A 20,901-nucleotide genomic window follows, 5' to 3' on the forward strand; every position below is an offset into this window, starting at 1 on the left:
CATAATGACTGGTTTTGTTATTTTCACTTTACATTTACACTTACAGTTTAGTGCAGTGTAATTATTTCCCGTGATAATTAAATGCCAGTGTGACTATAAATGACAATTTAAAACCATACAAACTGTCATGTTTTACTGTATATAATAGGAGGTTTTCTTAAAAAAAATATGATCTGCCACACAAAAGCTGTCAGTCATGGCTGCTTTTTAACAGCGGTCCCGCGATAGGGAATGAGGTATCTGTTTCCTCTTCTGAGCCTATGGAGGTCACAATGGAAAATGATCCGAAGACTCGTACCCAGCAGATGAACGAATCGTTCACCTCCCGACCGTGTCTTCAGATCAGTGACTCGTTCTTCTGCCAACAGAGTCTTCGGATCAGTGATTCGTTCATCTGCCGGATCCAAGTCTTTGGATCATTTTCCACGTGACCTGCAGCAGCCTATGCAACAGTCCCGATGTGCGGCCACGAGAAAATTAACGAATCACTCTTTGAGAGGACTCGTTACTCCCAAGTCCTTGTAACGATTCGTTCAAAACTAACGAATCGTTCACGAACAACACAACACTAGAAGTAAATGCAGGTCCTCTCAAAGCAGTAAGAATACAGTCCCTAGAGCCATTAAACATCAATAAAGCAGTTGACACGTTATTTCCCCTGAAATCAGCAAAAGCAAAATTAAACAAATGTAATGTGTACGTTCCCATTATCCTGTATTCAGAGTTGAAGTGTTAATGTCCTTGTATGTCACAGATGGAGCAGACCTGAGGCAATTCATCACTATGCCATATCAATAAAGAGCAGTGTTACCATGATTGAAGGTGACTCACTACTGTTTACAGGGGTCGAGGATCTTTATGTAAAAGTACTTAGGACACAATATATGGCAGTTGACATATATAACATATATTACTATTGATTGTTTTTCTGTTTGTCACAACTGTGCTGAAAAAGGCTGTGTCATGATCTGCTGAGTCCTGCTAGTACACTATCCTGTGGGGGTCGGTTTCCATCTATTGTACTTTCAGACACATCACATTACATAGACACACAGACACACACACACACACTCCTGTGATCTTGGTCGGTACAAGTTTCATTGCAGCATGTCAGCAACCCTAACCCTAACCCTATTTTCTGTAGGAAATAGATTATAGTTTCTAGCACTAAAAATGACAATCAAGGTCAAATATGTCTGAATCTGTAGAATTTTTCTACAGTCTAGCTGAAGATTTGTTCATTTTAATCTTTAAAAGTAAAAAAAAAAGTATTCTCATCCACAACTCAGCAGTGCATTAAAAATGTTCTCAGAGTAAAACAACTCTTATCTGTCATCAGTTGTCCATTGGTGCTAAATCACACTGACCTGTGACCTCAGAGGAGAAGTGGGCGGAGTGGCGTGTTATAAACAGCTGCAGCTGCTGATCAAGGTCGCAGCACTGGAGGTCGACATCCCAGGATCGAATTCCTGTAAGGAAGGATGAGAGAGATGGCTTTGGGGCAGCAGCATGAGGCACTGAAAGACAGACTGTTGGAAAATTGAGCCTGATTTCTTAAAAAGAGTTTCTTCGTAACTGAGAATCGCGCCAGAAAACACTCTGAAAAATAACTTTTAACAATATAAATGACATTTTTTATATTAGATAAATATCAAATATGCATCCAATACTTTGGATTTCCCTTCTGTTGACCTAGAGTTTCCATTTCCCTGAATTTCCTCTCATTATTAAATGTCCCCGTCTGCCCCCCCACTACAAGCACACAAGCAGACAGACTGAGAGAGAAAGGGAGGGGTTTGGGATGGCTATGAGCACCATCACCATTTAACCTCGAACCCCTACATTGAACGGGTTATATAAAACAACAAACGTAGAATTGCGGGCTGACCGACGCGGAGAAATGCGTGTCCGGTGTGAACAGCCAGGCGGCTGTGCGCTTGAGAATGGACACTGCGTGGAGCTTCTGCGCCAGGTATAAACTCAGCGTTATCTGATTCACTGAGCTGAGTATCATCAATAAACTCTTAGTTTCAGATAGTTGAATAGATTTGTTGTGTTGCCAAGTGGCGCAGATATCACCTTGTAGCAAATCTTGCAAATTTGTGGTGCTGCTCCTCGTCAGATTCTTCGAATCCGAAGTGTTCCCATACAAGATAACTTTTTCTACCCTTTTTGTCGATCCAACGGGGCTGCCCTCCATCTGCCATTTTCCACTGCCGCTGTTTCTTAAATACCGCCGGTCACCACACACAATTTGCCTCCTTCACTTTACAGCTGCTTGAGAGTGAATGCCAGTCAGCAGGGCCACGTTGAATGCTTTGGGGGAAGGACTTAATAACGCATGGGCGCTCTTTCGAAAAAATACCAAATTAATCGTTTCAACTCGATTATAGTAGTTTGGAGATCGTTTGACCCAAAAATCTAAATCACGATTAAAATTTGATTAATTGCACAGCCCTACTTTGGGCAATGATGCTAAAGAAGCTCTTGCCTTTTACAGCGTGGAGACTGATGGGCCGAAATTTTCGGATGTTTGAGGATTCCTCCTCTTTTGGTATTAATACTCCTCCAGCTCTCCACCAGGCTTTGGTTTTTTTTTGCTTAAACCATGCCACTCATTAATTGCACAAGAATTGGAGAACATTCAATTCAGGTGCTGGTGATGATCTTGCTATCCTCACTGTGTTCTCCAGTTCTTTCCATTTCGGAGGGCTCACATCCATTTCAGAAGGAGTAGCTATCTGATCATGTCTCTTTGGATCAGAGTGTGTTCTTTCCAGGTGCTCCTCTACGTCCTGCTTCAAGGTCTTCAGGGTCCATCCCTTCTTTGTGGTGAAGAGAGATTTCATGAACTGAAGAAACCCCTTTTAGGACAGCTCTGAATCCGGAAGCAAAGTCCCAAATCATTTTCGTCACAGCTATTCAGAAAATAAAAAGATACTTTCATACCTGGATCAACCTTGTCCTTTAGGAAACATAATTGGTATGTTTCCTTTTTCAGTTTTTTATTTAGATTTTTTTGAAAAGGATAATAAGATGTGGAAGCATGATGTGGGCGGCTTACAGCGCACCTGACAGAGAGGCCACCCAATACTGCTTTGTGCCTCTGTGGTAGCCCGGGTTCGATTCAGTCCTTTGCTGAGTGTCAGTCCCCCATTTTCCCTGGCCGCCATTCACCACTAGACTCTCTCTCTTTCCTATCCAATAAAGGCCATAAAAAACATACTTTTAAAAGAACTGGAAAAAAATGTTGTAATGAGCCGAGCTGGTGTGATACCAAGTTTGACACAGAGCTGTCGTCTCGGTAAAGGCGGTAAGGTCAGACAACGGCTCCACACAATGTGTTTACATCCCCAAAACTTTGACCCCTCTGTTACTGCTGCCTGCTGCAACTGCTCAGGAGGCAGAGCAGTGATTTGACTCAGAGACCACTCAGGTATTCGGCTGAGCAATGATGAGTGTGACAAAATAAGAGTCCAACCGAGCATGAAAACAACGTCTTGTAGTGGTGTTATTTTTGCTGAGCACAGTCTGCAGATTTATTTATTGCTTTGAGGGTGTATGACACCCCATCCTGGAATACACCCACATAGGGACAGAGCAATCAACAAGCACCCACACATTATTGTCTTTCCATATTGTGAGGACACTCATTTTAATATTGCAGTCCTCAGCTCCTGTATCTAACCTTAATCATCAACTAAATACTTAAACCCAACCGCAAATCTAACTTTTAACTAACCCTAACACAAAAAACTAGTTTTAAGCAAACAATGTTTGACAACACACCAATATGTCCTTTAAATGTCCCTCACACACATAGTCATCTCACCAAAACCAAAGTTGAATTGCCTTACCCAAACCTAACCCTAACCTTTCCCTAACCTAACCTGAGCTACTTTTAAACGTTGATATAATGATTTACGTTATGGGGACTCGCTTTTTGTCCCCATAGGGAACTAATGTCCCCATAATGTATATGTTGTCGGTGTTTGACAAATGTATGTCCCCACCACAAAGGTAACACCTGGACCACCCAGACACACACACGCGCACTTCAAGCTGCTTATTGAATGGCTAACACATTACAACACACACTGAATTGTTGTGCAGGTTGTAAATAAATCATTATACTTATTTAAGCAGCCATGCTAATTGCTCGGTTATTTTTTGCTAAAGGTTTGATGGGTTTTTTTCTTCAGTAGTTTAAGACCCAGAGAAAAACTGCGCATTCGGTGATGCCGACACTCTGCTCTATGACAGTAAACAGACCTCTGCAGCATTCACAGTTTGAGTCTGCAGTTTCACAGACGGCTCCACAGTGGCTGGAGGAGAGATGCGTGTCCCGTGGTGCAATGCTGCAGAAACCGCCTCAGCCGATGGAGATTCGTTGCGTCAAAACATGTCTCAGCTGTTTCTAGATTTGAACCTTGGACCAGAGCTGCACACCGGTTCTCACTCACCCCGCTCTATGTGCTCTTTGGCGGCTTCAAGCTGCTGCTCCGTGCCGATCTCCCCGATGACTATCAGCATGTAGTAGCCGCCCCGGTTGAATGGCACCCCCCGCCGCCGTCTCCCTCCACCTCGCCGGCACCGTAGCTGCTCCTCGGATCCGGACCCGGACCCGGACCCCGGCGGCGGCGCGCTGAGGACCTCGTCCTCCTCCACGACCGGGAGCGCACCTCGCACCGGGATCTCCATGGTAACCAACCGTGGCGCCGACGCCGAGGCTGACTCCATCGCCATGACAACCACCGGTGCAATGAGAGGGGTAGAGTGTGGTGATGCTGGTGGTGGTGGTTTATCCGGTGGGTCAGAAATAATTTCCGGCGGAGCTTTCAAAATAAGAGCAGCTTATAGACTGTGAGGCGACCACAGAGCACAGACAATACATTATATAGAGATATATCTTTATATATAAAGAAAACAAATATATATGTGAGCCGACAACAGACTGTATATAAAGATATGTCTTAAATATAATCGTTATATATACAGAAACGATTTTTCCTAAAAAAAAAAAAGTAACTAGTTACTAAGTATTTAAAGTAACCCATAAATACGACGGCTCCTATCATTTAAGGTAGTTCTTATCACACTGATGTTGGGTCATTTTTTTCCAGGTAAGTTTGGTTTTAATTTCTTATTTAATGATATAAAAACTGGGTGAAATGAATTAATTTATAGCTGAAAAAAAATAGCATGGTATGTACAACTAAAGCAGTATTCTAGGATTTTTAGGTTTTTAGCTGTCAAAATTTAAGAAACATGCAGCTGATAAAACAGGTCACTAAGAGTTTAATTTGTTTTAAATCGACACCCACTAATTTGTCTCTTAATGTTCTTGTCAGTGCATGCATTCATCTGCTAGATTATTAGGAGGACCTAACAAATGCACACTAATGCACCAGTCCTGCAATGAATAGTGCCATTTAGATGTGCTACATTAAATACAGGTGTTTCAATTTTTTGTGGACCAAGGTTGTATATCCGTGAGCGTATAGTAAACAGCAGAAACACCTCTGTGTATGTCCACACACAACAAGCGACAGCATCCAAAAGGATCATAAAATTAAGCCAAGACTAGTGTAAAGCAGTTTAAACAAACAAACAAAATCAGCCAGGATTTATTGGCAGACTGCATTAGGTTGTATGTACCAATACATTTGCAACTGTGTGCATGTTTCAGTGCAGTGACTGGGGGATCAATGCCCCTGTTTGTTGCACCAGACAGAAGGACTTCACTGCACTAATATACTCCCTGGCATTTAGTAAGTATATCCTGTCATGCACACAAACCCTATATTGACATAATACTGCATTATACTGCTGCACTGTTATGTAAAATGTACATGTTCCATGCAATAAGGATTACATAAAGAGCCAGAGGTTGATGGTAATTAGGCACCAGATTTTTTATATTACGGTGTGTGTGTGCTCGCTGTGTAATTGTAGTCCATCTTGTGCAGTGAATGTAAATTACTTATTATAGTAATCTGCAGAAAATTAAAGGACACACACACACATATTGATAATGACACAGAGAGAACACAAAATAGACTTTAAGTTAGTGTTTTTCTTCTCAGAGAAATGTTCTTCATTCATCATTTCTCCTGGTTCACCTTGAATTCGACTCCAGTCAATGTGTCACAGAGAGCATATCAGCAAGCACCACATTGAGGGGATAATAAGGAGGTCCACACCCACTCTTGTAGTATCTGACAGGCAAGAGCAGACCTTTATTTTACTGTACTGATCACTGATTTAACACGTGACAATTGATAACTGTCTTCAGATATGGAGGTGAACGGTTAAATAATTGTATTCCTTTTTCTTTTTTTAAAATGTTTGTGTCCATAGTCCTATGCTGTATTCATAAAATACCCTAATTGTGCCATCTATTTCATTTTATCTAATAAAACTATATTAAGTAATATATTAAGTATATTAAGTATTTAATTTAACAAAATTGAATTGGTAATAGCTAATTCAATTATTTAAATTGACACTGCCAGACAGAAAAAACTAAATAAATAAACTGTACATAAGGACATAAATACAGAAACATTATAAAGCTAAATCGTGTTTTTTTTACTGCTCGTTTCTCTGTCAGTGAGTCAGCACTTCACTTCACTGAGCCCCCGCACCAGAGCCAATGCTTCCCTCTAGTGGTAATAAACCAGCATCTCAACTGACTACAAGTTCTGGACGACGTAGTCCACAACACATCTATAGGTAATCGCTGAGAAAAGGTATAATTATACAAATGTATGGCGCCAAATCTAGGCCAGTAGTTTAGATCATTTAAAAAAAAAACTGAAAGTTGAAGTTCTGATCTTTAACTTTGAAAAATACAACAATGTACAACAAAATACAACAGTTTTTTTAGGGTCAGAATTATATTTGATTTAGTTCGGTAATAGTTTTTGAATAAATTGTTTATTTAAAACTTCACTTTGATATATATTTTGATATTTGGGGTCTTATAGTTTTCAGGTTGAGATGGGTGTGGGGGCCGTGGTGCCAACTGAGCCATCTTCAGTGACAGCATAACAAAGGGTGACTCAACACTTTGCACCATATTCACATTATTGGCAGTGAAAAAACTGATGCAGCTGAACAAGTTCTGTTTTAGACCATAGTTGGTCTAAAGCAGAGTTTGAATCCAAGGAATATGATGAGCCTATAACATTGAGTGTGATTCTTTGCTTTTTAATTAACCAGTATGCTCAAGAAAAATAAAATATTTCTGCTGCACCCTACATGCACTATAGGTGTGTGTGTGTGTGTGTGTGTGTTTGTGTGTGTTTATTTATATATGAGGGGTTAGATTATTAAATACAATTTGAAATTGTGTGGATAATATGTTGATGATGAATGAAATTGAATGGGAATGGATTTCATGAAATGATACCTGGGTCGCATTACAAGTAGGTATGTTTTTTTCTTTTAACATTGCTAATATGACCATATATTCAGAATAACAAATAAAATATATTAAAATAAAATAAATATTGGGTACTGCATTTATTTGGTCTTGTTTTCAATGAAAATGGCTTTTAAATAAAAATACTTTTTAAAGTCCTTATTACAATTGGGATTTGATGCCAAATGGCAATATTTAAACATCCACCCCTCCCCCTTAAATTTTTTTTTTTCCTAAAATATCTCTTATATGAGCACATTTAATTAACACATCTAAAAAAAATTAGCATGTTTAAGTAATAATTAATGTAACAGAGGGTTAATAAGAGAAACTTTGATTTAAAATATATATATATAATAGTTTGTAGCATATTTGATCTGTAATAAAAACTGACTGTCCAACATTATCGTTAGCAGAGTGAAGCTGCACTGTTTTCCAAGCTTCTGGTTAAGGAGTTGGGCTGTCTGGCCCATATGGGGATGGCCATGTCTTAGATGATCTGAGATTGCAGTTAGGAACTTGAGGAAAAGCTGACATATTATATCCAAGCTGAAGTTTTAAAACAGTACAACAAGTCAAAAACAATCCAACATAAGAAATCAAACAGAAAAAAATACATCAGTGCTCAGATTATTTAGGGCTTGATGGTCTTAACAATAACCTTTGTATATTGAAATCTTTCTGCACTTATTCTAGCTGGAGGAACAGAGTGACAGGCAGGTGGAGTGACAGATTGTTTTACAACAGCAGTTTCAGTGCAGATTCCCCCGCAGACACAGAGCAGTCACAAAGGTCCTCATATCCTCTGCCTCCAACCCTCTTAAACAGCAGTAGGGAACCGATAGTAAAGTAATCCTAAAATAATCTAAACCAATAATGTCTATGTTGTTTACTGTATGTGGTGTTGTCTTTTTTCAAGACATCCTCTCAGCCTAGGGCATAACAACTCTAACTCTGCTAAGCAGAAATAAGTCGGAGTGAGTTGTTCGCCAGTTTCATGGCGTGTCTTCACTTTTGCAACATTATCACATTTAAGAGGCGGTGTTGAAAAAAGAGCTATTCATCAAGAGAATGCTAACAATTATGTACAAAGATTTTTGCTATACTATATGGATTGTAATCATTGATTGTGATAAAGAAAAAACAATTAGAGCTTTAAATGAAAGCAAAGCATTTTATTAGATGCTATATCCAGTATTGAAATACAAAAGCCACTGACTTCTGTTCTCCTAATACAATGCATTTCAGAGATGTGTAATTAATACAAATTCTGTGATTTTATAATGGATGTGAGATTGAACTTTAAATTAGACTCTCGTCTGTTGTAACAACATCACACAGATGATCTGAGATTGCAGTTAGGAACTTGAGGAAAAGCTGACATATTATATCCAAGCTGAAGTTTTAAAACAGTACAAGTCAAAAACAATCCAACATAAGAAATCAAACAGAAAAAAATACATCAGTGCTCAGATTATTTAGGGCTTGATGGTCTTAACAATAACCTTTGTATATTGAAATCTTTCCGAGATGACTAGTATATGGAAATATGATCCTTTAATTACAGATACAAATGATAGGAATGTGAATTACATCAAACGATCGACCCTGTATGGACTAATGTCAATTTATGTATTGTATAGGGAACATCCTTAAGGAATGCTGAGTGTGACTGAAGCTACTTTGAAAAAACATTACTATTATCATGATAATGAAAAAAAAAACATCAGTTTATTGCTTTGATTCAAAATAAATTAGCACTCACTTAAATTAATTTAATGAAGAATAAGACTCTGGTGATCTTAAATTACAAACAGTTGACTCACTGTAAAGCACTTCCACCAATTACATGATATTATGGTGGGTGTTAAAAAAGTTTGGTTCTAGACAGAAGTCAAAGACACATGTTGTAAAAAAAAGTATGAAGCCTGAACGTTATGGGGGAGGCTGCTGGAACATACTTAGTCTTTTTTCTTATTTAATTAATCATTCAAGATTTAAATGAATAGTTGCAGTTAAGAGTGTTATGCAAAACTGTAAGGCCAAACAGATTAACCACAGGATTTATTTCTTCAGTTGATATGAAATGATATTTGGAGTACATACACACACACACACAAAAAAAAAAAAGTTTTCCAACTGGGTTCATAAACATAATGAAATGCTTTTCAAGACCGAAATCAAACAACAGAAACACTTCATCTTATTTATATTACATGATCAGGTTCCCGCCATCAACGTGGAGAAAAACACAAGCATACTGCACCCATGGGAATATACAGTATGTGACTAGCATGCCAGTACCCACACACGCAGACATACACACACACACACACACACACACACACACACACACACAGTCACACATTCGACTAAAGAGCGTTGCCAAAAAGTGCACACAAAATATACAAAGCCAGGAACCACTGAGACATCAATCAGTCAACTTCATTCCTGCTTTCCACGTGCGAATTTACTCTCCCATTGTCTGCCCTTCAATCAGAGTTGGACCAAGTCAGTCTGCAGGAGACACACACACCAAGTGTGAAAAGCAAAGCTAACATGGGGAATTGCATTTGCGTTGATGGTGAAAGGATAATGTAGCCTCACATAGCTCAAGGTCTATACATTATAAGGTTAAATTATAATTTTTGCAGCCACTTGCTCCGAAGGGCAGGGGCTGCTCCCAGAGGAACTTTCCAGGAATGATCACTGCTACTTTGGTGGTGGTTCTCAGTGAACATAAACTCCCTCAATGATTCAGCATTTGTATTTGTAAACCTTGAAAGATATAGACCTTGACATGTTGAACGGAGCTCATTTTAGCTCGGTCAACCATTAGTTGCTTCCCTGGAAGGCTCCCTGGGCGGCGGCAGAAGCAGCACCAGCAGTGGCTGTTTGGAAGGTTTTATTGGTGAAGACGCCCTGTGAGAATTCCTGCTGGGCCTTCTGGAAACTGGCTCCAGTACGACGGTACAAGCCGTGGACCTGAAGAGGAGGAGAGCGTGAGCTGTATCCAAAAGGCTGATATATGATCAAATAAGATAAGGTGGTGCAAATTTGACAATACGTTTAACTTTATAACGTATAACTTAACTAAAATAGAGATCTTCTGATCTCCCCCTTTTTAAAATGACCCATAAGCTAATATTATTTAAAAATTCAGTTTTCATTCTAATGAAATTATGACTTCATACTCGAAATCTCAGATTTTATTTTCTCAACAGAGTCCTAATATATCACACATTCACTCGTACCAAAGCTACTCTGTGCTCATCATATAATACAATTTTCATTAAACATCATCTGAACTTCTTGGGTTGTTTTTAGCAATTGGATAACTAATATATAGCTACTGTAACTGCACCTCTCTTCCAACCTTCACTATAAACCATCATGCTACTCATTGGTCCAAATGTATAGCAATCTGCATCTGAAAATGCTTTTTTTGCTCCTAGATTAATAATTGTTCAACTAAACTCCAATGTGTATCTTTTGAGAAAACTCAGATATGTTATATCTGTTTATGAAATAATTTTCTCTTACCCACCACAGAATTTTGTTAAAAACTGCAATAAAGTGAGTGAAACTTTAATTAGCAACTAACACCATTTCCATTGCCTTTATAATTAGTGCCAATATGTGTATATCTATATATCCTATTGTAATAATTATATATGGGAAATTACAGGATCTATACAATTAAGTGTTATCCAGTAACGACAGTGAAAACTAGTTTTTTACTGCAAATATAAAGTGTTTAATTTAGAAAAGATCAAGATAAAATTAGTTTGACTCATCCTGGTCAAACAAAGTCCCCTCAGAGACTGAAAATATGAAGAAAAGTGAACAAACTCTCACCATCTTGAGCAGGACGACACTTAGCACAGCACACATCGTGAAGAGGATGGCCACTGCGATCATGATGGCTCCCACTGCCTTGTTTGCGTTGATGGCGCTGATGGCGCCGATGGCGGTGATCCAACCACTAGAGTCAACAAACATCATTTTACATGAACCCATTGACAACATGAGTTGAACTGAAGGTCATCTTCAACAGTATGATCCATTCATACACTTGCATGCAGTTAACATGAGTCCTAGATGAAAGATTGAGGGATAGAAAAAGATTTTGAAGAAGCTGCATGAAAAGCTGAGATGCAGGAAGAAAGAAGGAAAGTCAGCAATCATAAAGTTGTGATGAAAAAAAGATTCCCATCACTAAATGAATGAAACATGAAATATGAACATCATAATGATGTGCAAGATAGGAAGTGTGCTTGATTTGGGACAAGAGTAGCACAGGTCGGACTAAGTGATGATGATAGTAATGGTTATTATTTACTGTTAGAATCAATTGCATTGGTGGTAACAATATGAAGTCAAGTTCTAACGCATCTTCTCTTTTTTCTGTTTATTCATGAATTTATTAATAAAGTGTACTCATCACTCACTGTGATATATTGTCTTGTGATGCATTGTTTTTAAAAATAAAAAAAGGTTAATCTCAGTTATAAAAAATAAACAATATATAATATCAATGATAAAAAAATACTGAGCAAATTTTCATGTTAATATCCCCAAAAACCTTTTTCTTGTAATGTTAATAAAAATAGGTAGTTAAAACTTGGCTATGTGATTTGATCTATTTGCATTTAACATTTTAGTTGAGAGATCAAACATCAAAATTCAAAGGCAAACCACCAACACCCTAGTCTCCCATCTCCTTTAAAAGCCAAGTGTGCTTGCACCTTTACAAATTCTTTTATCAGTGTAGATTTGGAAGACAGTATGACAACGCTTCTCTGCAAATAAAACACGTTCACACAACCACAAGATAACCTGTGTGGAGCAAGTGGAGGGTTCATTTTTGTGCCTGTGTGGGTGCATGTTACTATCTTAATAATCTTGATAATAATACATCTTTGAATTAAAAGTGAACTACACCATCTCTGAGTTCAGAGCAGGTTTTTGTTGGTTCATTCACTTTCCACTGTGTCAAGATAGCAATGTGTCAACAATGCACATGACCACACTTTATTTGAATACCAACCATGGTTGCTGAGATGGGCATAAGTGCATTAAGTATTTACACAGCATGCATTCTAGGAAGGTGATAACTATGACAATCTGAGACCAGACATTTGTGTCGCACTAGGTGTCACTTTCTGCCAGGTCTAGGAGCGGAACCTTATAGGTCATTTTTTAATTAGTAAGGAAATCACAATTCTATGATTTTGTATGGTATTGAGATTTTGAGAATAAAGTTGGAATATTATGGAGAAAAAGTCAAAATTACAAGTGCGGGAATATAAGACGATACGCTTTTTGCCCGTGTTCAAATGAGAAATGTGTAGCTTCTGGTTATTTTATACTTTAGTTTGAATTTCACAAATAGCTAAATAACCAACCTTTTGGCTCATTAGCATAATTTTCATATTAGTCAGCATGTTGAAAAGATTGTATACAAAATTTGGGTCTATACAGATGAAGGAAACACACAGGCCAAGTGTGAATTGATAAAGTGTGAAGCCCATCCATTTACCAATTCTCTTGTTTTGCCGAAACCAGAATACACGAATGATCCTATTTGAAAGAAGCGAGAAGAAAACGAGTGTTGGCAGAAGGCAGCAGAAGGCAGCTGAAACTTACAGAGTTAGCAGCAGACAGAGAGCGGCCGGCAAGAGACGAAGGATGGAAAGTCTCTGTCAGAAGAGATGGAAGAATGTAGAAAATAAGAAAAGAAAAGAAAGAGGAAAGCAGCTTATAGGCCACCTGACTGGTAGTAGTTCAGACACTCAAGACAAGTCACAATAAACAGAGAAGCACCTTGAATCATTTGAGAAAAGTTTTTCTAAGTGTTACATTTTCAAACCATGAAGTGTAATAGTCTAAGCGAGAGGCTAAATCTAAAATGTACGTGATTTGGAATTGGACATTATTTTAACTTAGTTAAATGGAAATGTTGCAAATACACAAGACAACAACTGGCTTATCACTCACAAACCTGGAGCACATTTTAAAGGTATTTTGGATCAACGAGTCATTAATCCAAACTATTTATTAACTTCCTTTTTTTTTATGTTAACAACAAAATCCTCTCTTTGACTCACCTGTTCCCCCAACTGGGGATACCTACAGCCTGGATGACGAAGATCACCACTTGGCAGAAAAACACGAAGAAGAAGAAGAAGAAGCTGAAGGAGCTGTCAGACCTAAAAAGGAGAAAGCATGAATTTTACAAAAAACATAACATTTTACATTTTCATTAAAAATATTCTCAAAGAAATGTAGCCCAGTTAAAAATTTAAGTGATGACTTCATCATCTAATACATTGTTATTAAGAAGCATAATTTATCGGGTGACGCTGTATGTGAAAACGCATATGTCCAAGTCTGTAACTGCGTCTAAGTTTTTCCTGCCATCCCCCTAGTTGAAGCTCTGCATAATGTCTGAGTGAGCTCATGTGAGAATACAGCAGGAATTTATCAGGAGAATTCACTGCGAGTGAGTGGGCGTGTCGAGGATGTCCGTAACACGCAACAGACGCACAACTGAAAAGAAAAAAGGAATACAAATATCTCAGGATAAAAAAGTTGTGAAACACATAAAAGCAGAGGTGGATAGTAACAGATTCCATTTACTCCTCAACATGAACTTGAGTAGATTTTTCAATAAATTCTACTACTGAGAGAAGTTGGTTTGCTGTTTCTGTTTCCTCTACCCACCACTGTGTAGAAGACACCAGTGAAGATGTCAACTTGGAGAGACAACGAAAGTCGAGAGCTTCTGGTGGAAACGGCAAGGTGATAATGTGCTGTAAATGAAAACATGTGATCTCCATAGTGGGAGGAATACGTTGCCTAATGTCAAACATTCTCCGGGGTTCATGTCTTAAATGATATATGCATCAAAGATTGACAGCTGACAGACTCACTTGAAGGCCTTGTAGATGGGCCGGTACCAGCAGAGGAAGGAGCAGGGGGTGAAAAGGACTAGCCAGAGAATAGAGAGGCCAAAATCCACACCGTAGGTTGCTTTCGTGGTGAAGACAGCCAAACAAGCCAGTAGATTGAGGAACAGGGTCACACAGTTGACTGATGAAACAGTGAAGAAAACCAAGTGTCAATCACCCAATCGATCCTTAATAATAACATTAATATCAGCATAATCTTTATTCACATTGTATAAACAAAAGCCACTCCATTACAATACAGTAATAAATATTAGCAATGTCCTTACAATCGGGTTAGGGTTATGAGGCTCTTATCAAATAATGCATTGTTAAGAGGTACTACACCCAAACTGGACTAAAACAACATGAAGTGTCATCATAACAGTCTTAGTTGAGGACTAATAAACTCAAATCTCAAGGAAAAAAACTAACCGTTAAATGTTCATGATTCACATTATCATGAGTTGGCAGAATGTATGTGTAGCATATTAATGTTGTTCAACCCCAGTGCCATTTATTGAAACACAATATATGTTAGTGCAAAATTAGCTAGCGCCTTAAGTCAAACATGTCATTATTTATGTACTTACACATCCAGAGATAATATATCATCTTGCAGACTCTCTGATACTCGGGAGGGATTTCCTCTGAGAAGTCCTGATAGAAACAGGGTTTGATGGGGAAGATCCTGGGTAGTGGAGGCCAGTTGTTCTGTTTACCTAGAAACGAGATCATTCCTGTTAGAAAGGAAACTCATTGTCTTAAAATAAATAAACCACTGTCAGAAAGGCGGGAGTTAATAAACAGAACCATTTTTATTCTGGTAGGATAGATAATGTCCCTTAATAATGATTATTATGGATATTACATTGGCAAACATTTACTAGGCAGCACAGCAGTACTACAAGTACCCATGCACTCAAACATAACAGGTCGATTTTTCATGCATTGTGCCATAAAAGAGGTATTTTCCTAATATTGCTGTTAATCAAGTTGTGTTTTTGGTTGTAAATTTGGTATACACGCTACCCAAGCAAGTCTAAACTGAAAGAATGTCAGCACTGACCACTGTCATACACTAGTTGTAGTCAGATTTTTGAATTGAATACCGTATTTTGTAAATTAAGGCACACTTGTAATAACAGTCCATAATTCTTTAAAGTACTTTCTAAAGAAAAACTGAGTTCATATTTGTCTGATTGTATTAACTGATAAAAAAGCAGCAAGGAATGTGCAGTGAATTAGAAAATTGTGGATGTGAGACATTGAAATGCATCGATTTGCATCGACAATCGCGGACTGCTGAATCGTAATTGAACCGAATTGTGTGGCTAGGGAAGATGTTTAACCCTAAAACTCCAAAAGTGTTTTTTTGAACTCCAACACTTCAGCCAACCCTCCATCGGCACAGTTGTGAGTAGATTAGTAGCTCATTTTCATTTTCGGGGGACTAGCCCTTTAAGAGAAGAGAGAAGAGGGTTTGTCTTTAATGACCTGTCGGCCCTCTGCTCTGGAGCTCCAGCTCTCTGCGGTCCAGCTCAGCAGCTTTTCTCTCCAGCTCCTCCTGCTGCCTCAGCAAGTTGGCCTGAGCTGCAGCAGCCGCTACCTGGGTGGAGAGAGTCCCAAGCACATAAGTTGACAAACATATCAGATGTACAGATATATCAGCAGCCCACAGTACACACAAATTTGGAGCTTAGACATATTACAAAGCAAAAATCCAAAGTACAAATATCAGCCGGCACATATTCAATATTTGCTATATTTAACATCTGAAGTATGGATGAACCACTGTAAAATAAATATTAAACAGTAACATTTAGATGATAAAAGCTTTCTGAGCTTCTTTTACAGATGTTTATATGAGTATATATGGGCTTTTTTCCCCTATATTTATTCAAGAGCATGGTCCTTCAGTTTTAGAGTGGGTGTGTTAGCTTTCCCTGTAACCAGGATCTTGCCCTCTTGCCTTACACAATGGCTTCTCGTCACTGTGCTTGATGGTAAACCTCAACCACACTGAGGACAGGCCATTTAATTTGTCAGCACTTCACCAAGCATTCAGTAGAGACTCAGAAATAACATTGGTGGTAACCTTTCTTTTAAGAGTCTTAAACTGCAGTCCTCCCAATAGACCCGTTTGTGTGTTGTTGAATGCTGGATTCTCTTATATGAAACAAGATTTATTTATTTTCTTCATGGCAAAAATTAAAGGTCACAGAGGAATGAATCTGTGACCTTTTCCCCCTGAAATTTCTTTTAGTTCCTCCTTAACAGCTCCTGCGCGTCCCTGTCCTTTTTTCCTTTGTGTATTGTGCGTGTGGGTTTCCTGGTGGGAGGAGCTAGGAGCATTAGTGACGACAGTGGGCACCTGGGGCCTAGAGCTTCAATAGAATATATAGTTTATGACACCAGATACAAGGAGATACTGTCCTGTAATCTAATAACCTCCAACAAAGAGGTTTTGCTTTTACCCTGGTCTGCTTGTTTGTTGATTTTTGTTTGCTAGTTAGCAGGATTACACAAAAACCTCACAACAGTTTACCACAATACTAATTGTTGTTGCAGATCCGGATCAGGCGGACGATGCAATCATTTTTTTTACCTTCTGAAACAATTCGCCTTTTCTAAAAAAAACGGAAACTGATATCTATGAATGTGTGCAATATGGTTTTTGAGCTTAATTGTATATAAGGGGACAGTTGGGCCTTGGCAAGGGTATGTGATCTACTGAATGTCATTCTAATTCAACATAGTATTTTTTCTATTGCAGCCGTTAAGGGGAGAGTTTGTGACTCACCTGTGGACTGGGCTCTGTAGACGGCTGTAACACAGCAGGCTGGTAGGGAGAGGTGGCGGCTGTAGTTGTGTTACTCGCTAGGCCACCCTGAAAAATTATAAAAGCAAAAAAACTTTGGAGGTGCATGAGCATGTGACAACAAGATCCATACAAACTTCTGAATGGAGGAAGTCAATGGAATTCAAATTACAAATGGTAAGACAAAGCAGGAGGAGAGAAAACAATGGGTTAACAAAAGGAGGAAGGAAGAGAACAAATCCAAAAACAAGCAGATAAAACAGTGAGTAGGCGATGACAATCATGAGTAAACAAGAGGAGAAAAAGTGAGAAAGAAGAAACGATAGAAGAAAAGTAAAGACAGAGATGAGCAGGTAGAAAAAGGGGATAAAAACAGGAAGAGAAGGAGTGAGAGAAAAAATAAAAGACCAAAATAAGACAACGTGACAGTTTTGAAAAGACTTACCGTGGGATGGCCAGGGAAAGGGTTGTACTGGTCAACTGGTTCTATACTGGAGTTCGTCACTTGTGTGACAGAAGGATCCTGAAAAAACACACGTCACCATTAGCTCATCACTGCACACACAAACAAAAATTTACATATGAAAGAGGCAAACAAAGACCAAAGCAAACAAGTGACCACAACAACAGAACAAACACGTCATTTAACAAATGAGAAGGAATGCTAAGGAATATTATTAATAAGGAAGATACAAATTAGTCAATTCTGAAACATATTTCTCTTTGTGAACGTCCTTATTAACTTTTTAATTCTTTCCTTGCAGAGAGGACCAGATGCTGATGCACCTGTTGACTTGAATTTACCCTAAACTTGAGTCTGAGATATTTGACCTCTGAAGAACACGAAAGAAGACCTTTGGAACTTTCATTTCCTGAAACACTGAATGTAAAACTAAAGTAAACTGCTGTGACCAATTTGTAAAAGTGAAGTATAATAACCTCCAGCTATTGTTGCAGTAACCCCTGACGGTCCTGTTGAATCATTACCTTAGAAAAACAAATTTCTTAACAAGAGGAAGGTACAGACCATTGGTAAACATTCATTGACTGAAATTGTTGCCTCACTCAACATTACTTATCTGGTATCGACACACCTGTAAAACTTCCCAGCAAAAAACGTGAGGATGACGTTACAGTCTACACCTAATACTTAACATTTGGGTAGACCTAAACTTAAATTTAAAATACATTATATACTTGTTAAAGTGATTATCCCCCTAGATTTGTTTTACATAATGTAAAACAATCCCTGTTGAGGGGGATTTAATCGTTGATCAGCACAGCCAATGGAGATATTCAAAACTTTAGCAGAATGAGTTCACCATATGGAAAGGCCAGAAAAATACCCTGCTGCTTGACGACTGAAGAACTGCGCATATCTTTTGATGACGCATGTCAGTGAATTAAGAAAGTAAACCGATGACTGCCATTAAATCTCTTAGCTGGAAAAAGCTAGTAGTGGCGGCACACACACTTTTATAAATCACATTATTTCTGAAAAGGCTTAAACATTTTAAGGATCTCTGCACCAGGAAACAGGATTTATTCTAATACCCTTTGAATACTCAGGTGTGGCTCCTTCAAACATATCATAACTACAGTAGAAAATTGCTACTAAACCCACTTAAGCCGCTCAACAACTTAAAGAAATACAAATTCATAAAACACAGCATATTGAGGGGAGGGGGGGACACATTGGATTTCAAGATCACAAATAGTTCAATAATTGTTTTTAAGATCCTAATTATTTGGTAAAAAATTTGACAATTATTCATATTTTAATAGACAATATGCTATAACAGGGTCATGTTGAAGTGCACAGTGTAATGTTGAAGTGCACAGGGTTATGTTGAAGTGCAGTACATGGCATTGAAAGCATATAACAGCTGGGTTACTAGGTTATTTATTCAGCCATTTCCACACCCAGCAGCAGACAAACAGTGGTGACCACTGACGTCACAGCATTTGTGCACCTGATATTATAACACACTCTGCACTACTGTATAAGTCACAGTGTTATATAATTGCAGTGCAACATAACAAATATTATCCATCAAAACATACTTTTACAGATCAGCTTTTGGTATCATTTATGCCTCTTTTATCATTTTCTTTTGCCATTCTTTTTAAATAATGTATTATTTTACCTACCGTCTTTGAGTTTAGATTTTGTATTCAATTATTTGCTGTCTCTGATTTTAAAAGACATTAATTTGCTTTTGAATTGTCTTTGGAGCTCGACTCATATTAGGGACTGAAGCAGCGGTCACAACCCTTGCTACTTCTCGGTTGATCATTTTTTCTTTTAATGTGCCCAACCTTTACAGGAGTGCATTATATGAACAGCAGATGCCCATGTTAAAAAACAATGTTAACACTATGTAGACAATGACAAAATCTGATTGAAACTCATCCCAAATTATTGTCTGACCTTGAGTCACTCAAGACAGTGAGCCAATCAGTGGAGAGACTCTGAGCCCCAAAAGAAGCCAGGCCCTTAGCCTCTCCTCTGATTGACTAATCAACCTGTTGCTGCAGGATCTCCAGAGATAAATGTCAAATAAAGCACAAGTAAGGTGGACTTTAATAAATTAACAATTCTAATTATTGAATCACTGTTTTCATTTTTCAAGAAAATCTGGCAAACAAAAATTCAATTCTAGTTTCTTAAATGAATACTTTTTAGGGCACAACAACAATGAGGGTACAGTGCTTCCTGTAGAGTGGACTTGGAGGCTACATCCTGCAGATTATAAATTAAATGAGCAGCAACACTGCATGTACATTGATAAGCATGAAATGTAGGGTCTTATGATAGTATGGATAGTTAACTGGCAGTACAATTAATGTCCATTTATAAACTTCTACTCAACCTCATTTCAGAGGAAAATATGGTCCTATTTCCTGAACTACATATATCTGACAACTGTAGTCACGATTAACGTATGACCAGAAGGGCATATTAAATATGATATATCACATCACATTCAACAGCTTAGGAATTCCTCACAATGATTTCTCCCCCATCCAAAGTGAACGGGGACACTTGTAACGTGACTAAAAAGGTTTGACACACATTCCTCAGAGTCTATAAGTTAACTTCCTGCAACTGAACGCAATTGATGCCCCGCCCCGTTTTCTAGCACAGTTCGCTGATTGGCTTGAGCCTTGTAAATCAGCCGGCTTCGCCGAATGCCTTTCAAGGCAGCAGGAGTAGGTCCCGCCCCGACATCAGCAAGTTTCCGTTTATCAAATATGTCAGCAGCCGAGTGAGCCTCAACAAACAGCGAACACACTTACATTGAAGGGGTTGTCACCGGCGGGCTGTGCGAACGGGTTATGGTCAAATTCCGACATTTTGAAGAAGGCGGCGGGTCTCTCCTCTGTGAGCGGGGAACAAACAACTCTCTCCTCCCTGGCGCTGCGGTTGGCTCACCTATCCACTTCCTCGAATGGAGCTGACTGCGCATGCGCACTCAGACAGCTGGACAGTGACGTGTACGTCAGTTGACACATGTAGTCACGTCGAAACCAGAGCACGCCCCCTTGTGAACTGCGTTTTCATCAATTCTTCGAAGTGGAGCTCTGCACTGTTGGTAAGCGACCAACGTTGGTTAAAGACAAACCCTTTACGCTTTTGAATATTTTATTATTTAAATAAAGTCAATACAGTATTTTGCAATATACAAAATTAAAGGCCTAGT

At 38.6% G+C, this 20,901-nt stretch overlaps 2 protein-coding genes across 2 annotated transcripts in view; both read right to left on the minus strand.

Moving 5' to 3' along the window:
* The window catches only part of map1ab (microtubule-associated protein 1Ab), a 69,350-nt gene extending 64,629 nt beyond the window's left edge, over positions 1-4,721 (minus strand). Inside the window, exons 1-2 of the mRNA XM_062390073.1 lie at positions 4,464-4,721; positions 1,368-1,469 (exon numbers count right to left, since the gene is read on the minus strand). Of these exons, the coding sequence (XP_062246057.1) occupies positions 1,368-1,469; positions 4,464-4,701 (340 nt within the window). The 5' untranslated portion in view covers positions 4,702-4,721. The remainder of the gene's footprint in view (positions 1-1,367; positions 1,470-4,463) is intronic.
* Positions 4,722-8,586: 3,865 nt separating this feature from the next.
* scamp2 (secretory carrier membrane protein 2) lies at positions 8,587-20,657 on the minus strand. Its single transcript, XM_062389340.1, has 9 exons — positions 20,498-20,657; positions 17,643-17,720; positions 17,180-17,266; positions 15,874-15,985; positions 14,970-15,098; positions 14,362-14,521; positions 13,537-13,638; positions 11,285-11,411; positions 8,587-10,411 (listed from the first exon to the last, which is right to left on the minus strand). The coding sequence occupies exons 1-9, from the start codon at positions 20,552-20,554 to the stop codon at positions 10,262-10,264; spliced, it is 1,002 nt and encodes a 333-aa protein (XP_062245324.1). The 5' UTR covers positions 20,555-20,657; the 3' UTR covers positions 8,587-10,261.
* Between the last annotated feature and the right edge of the window lie 244 nt (positions 20,658-20,901).

The sequence above is a fragment of the Platichthys flesus genome, chromosome 6 (genome assembly GCF_949316205.1).
Source record: "Platichthys flesus chromosome 6, fPlaFle2.1, whole genome shotgun sequence".
Classification (NCBI taxonomy): domain Eukaryota; kingdom Metazoa; phylum Chordata; class Actinopteri; order Pleuronectiformes; family Pleuronectidae; genus Platichthys; species Platichthys flesus.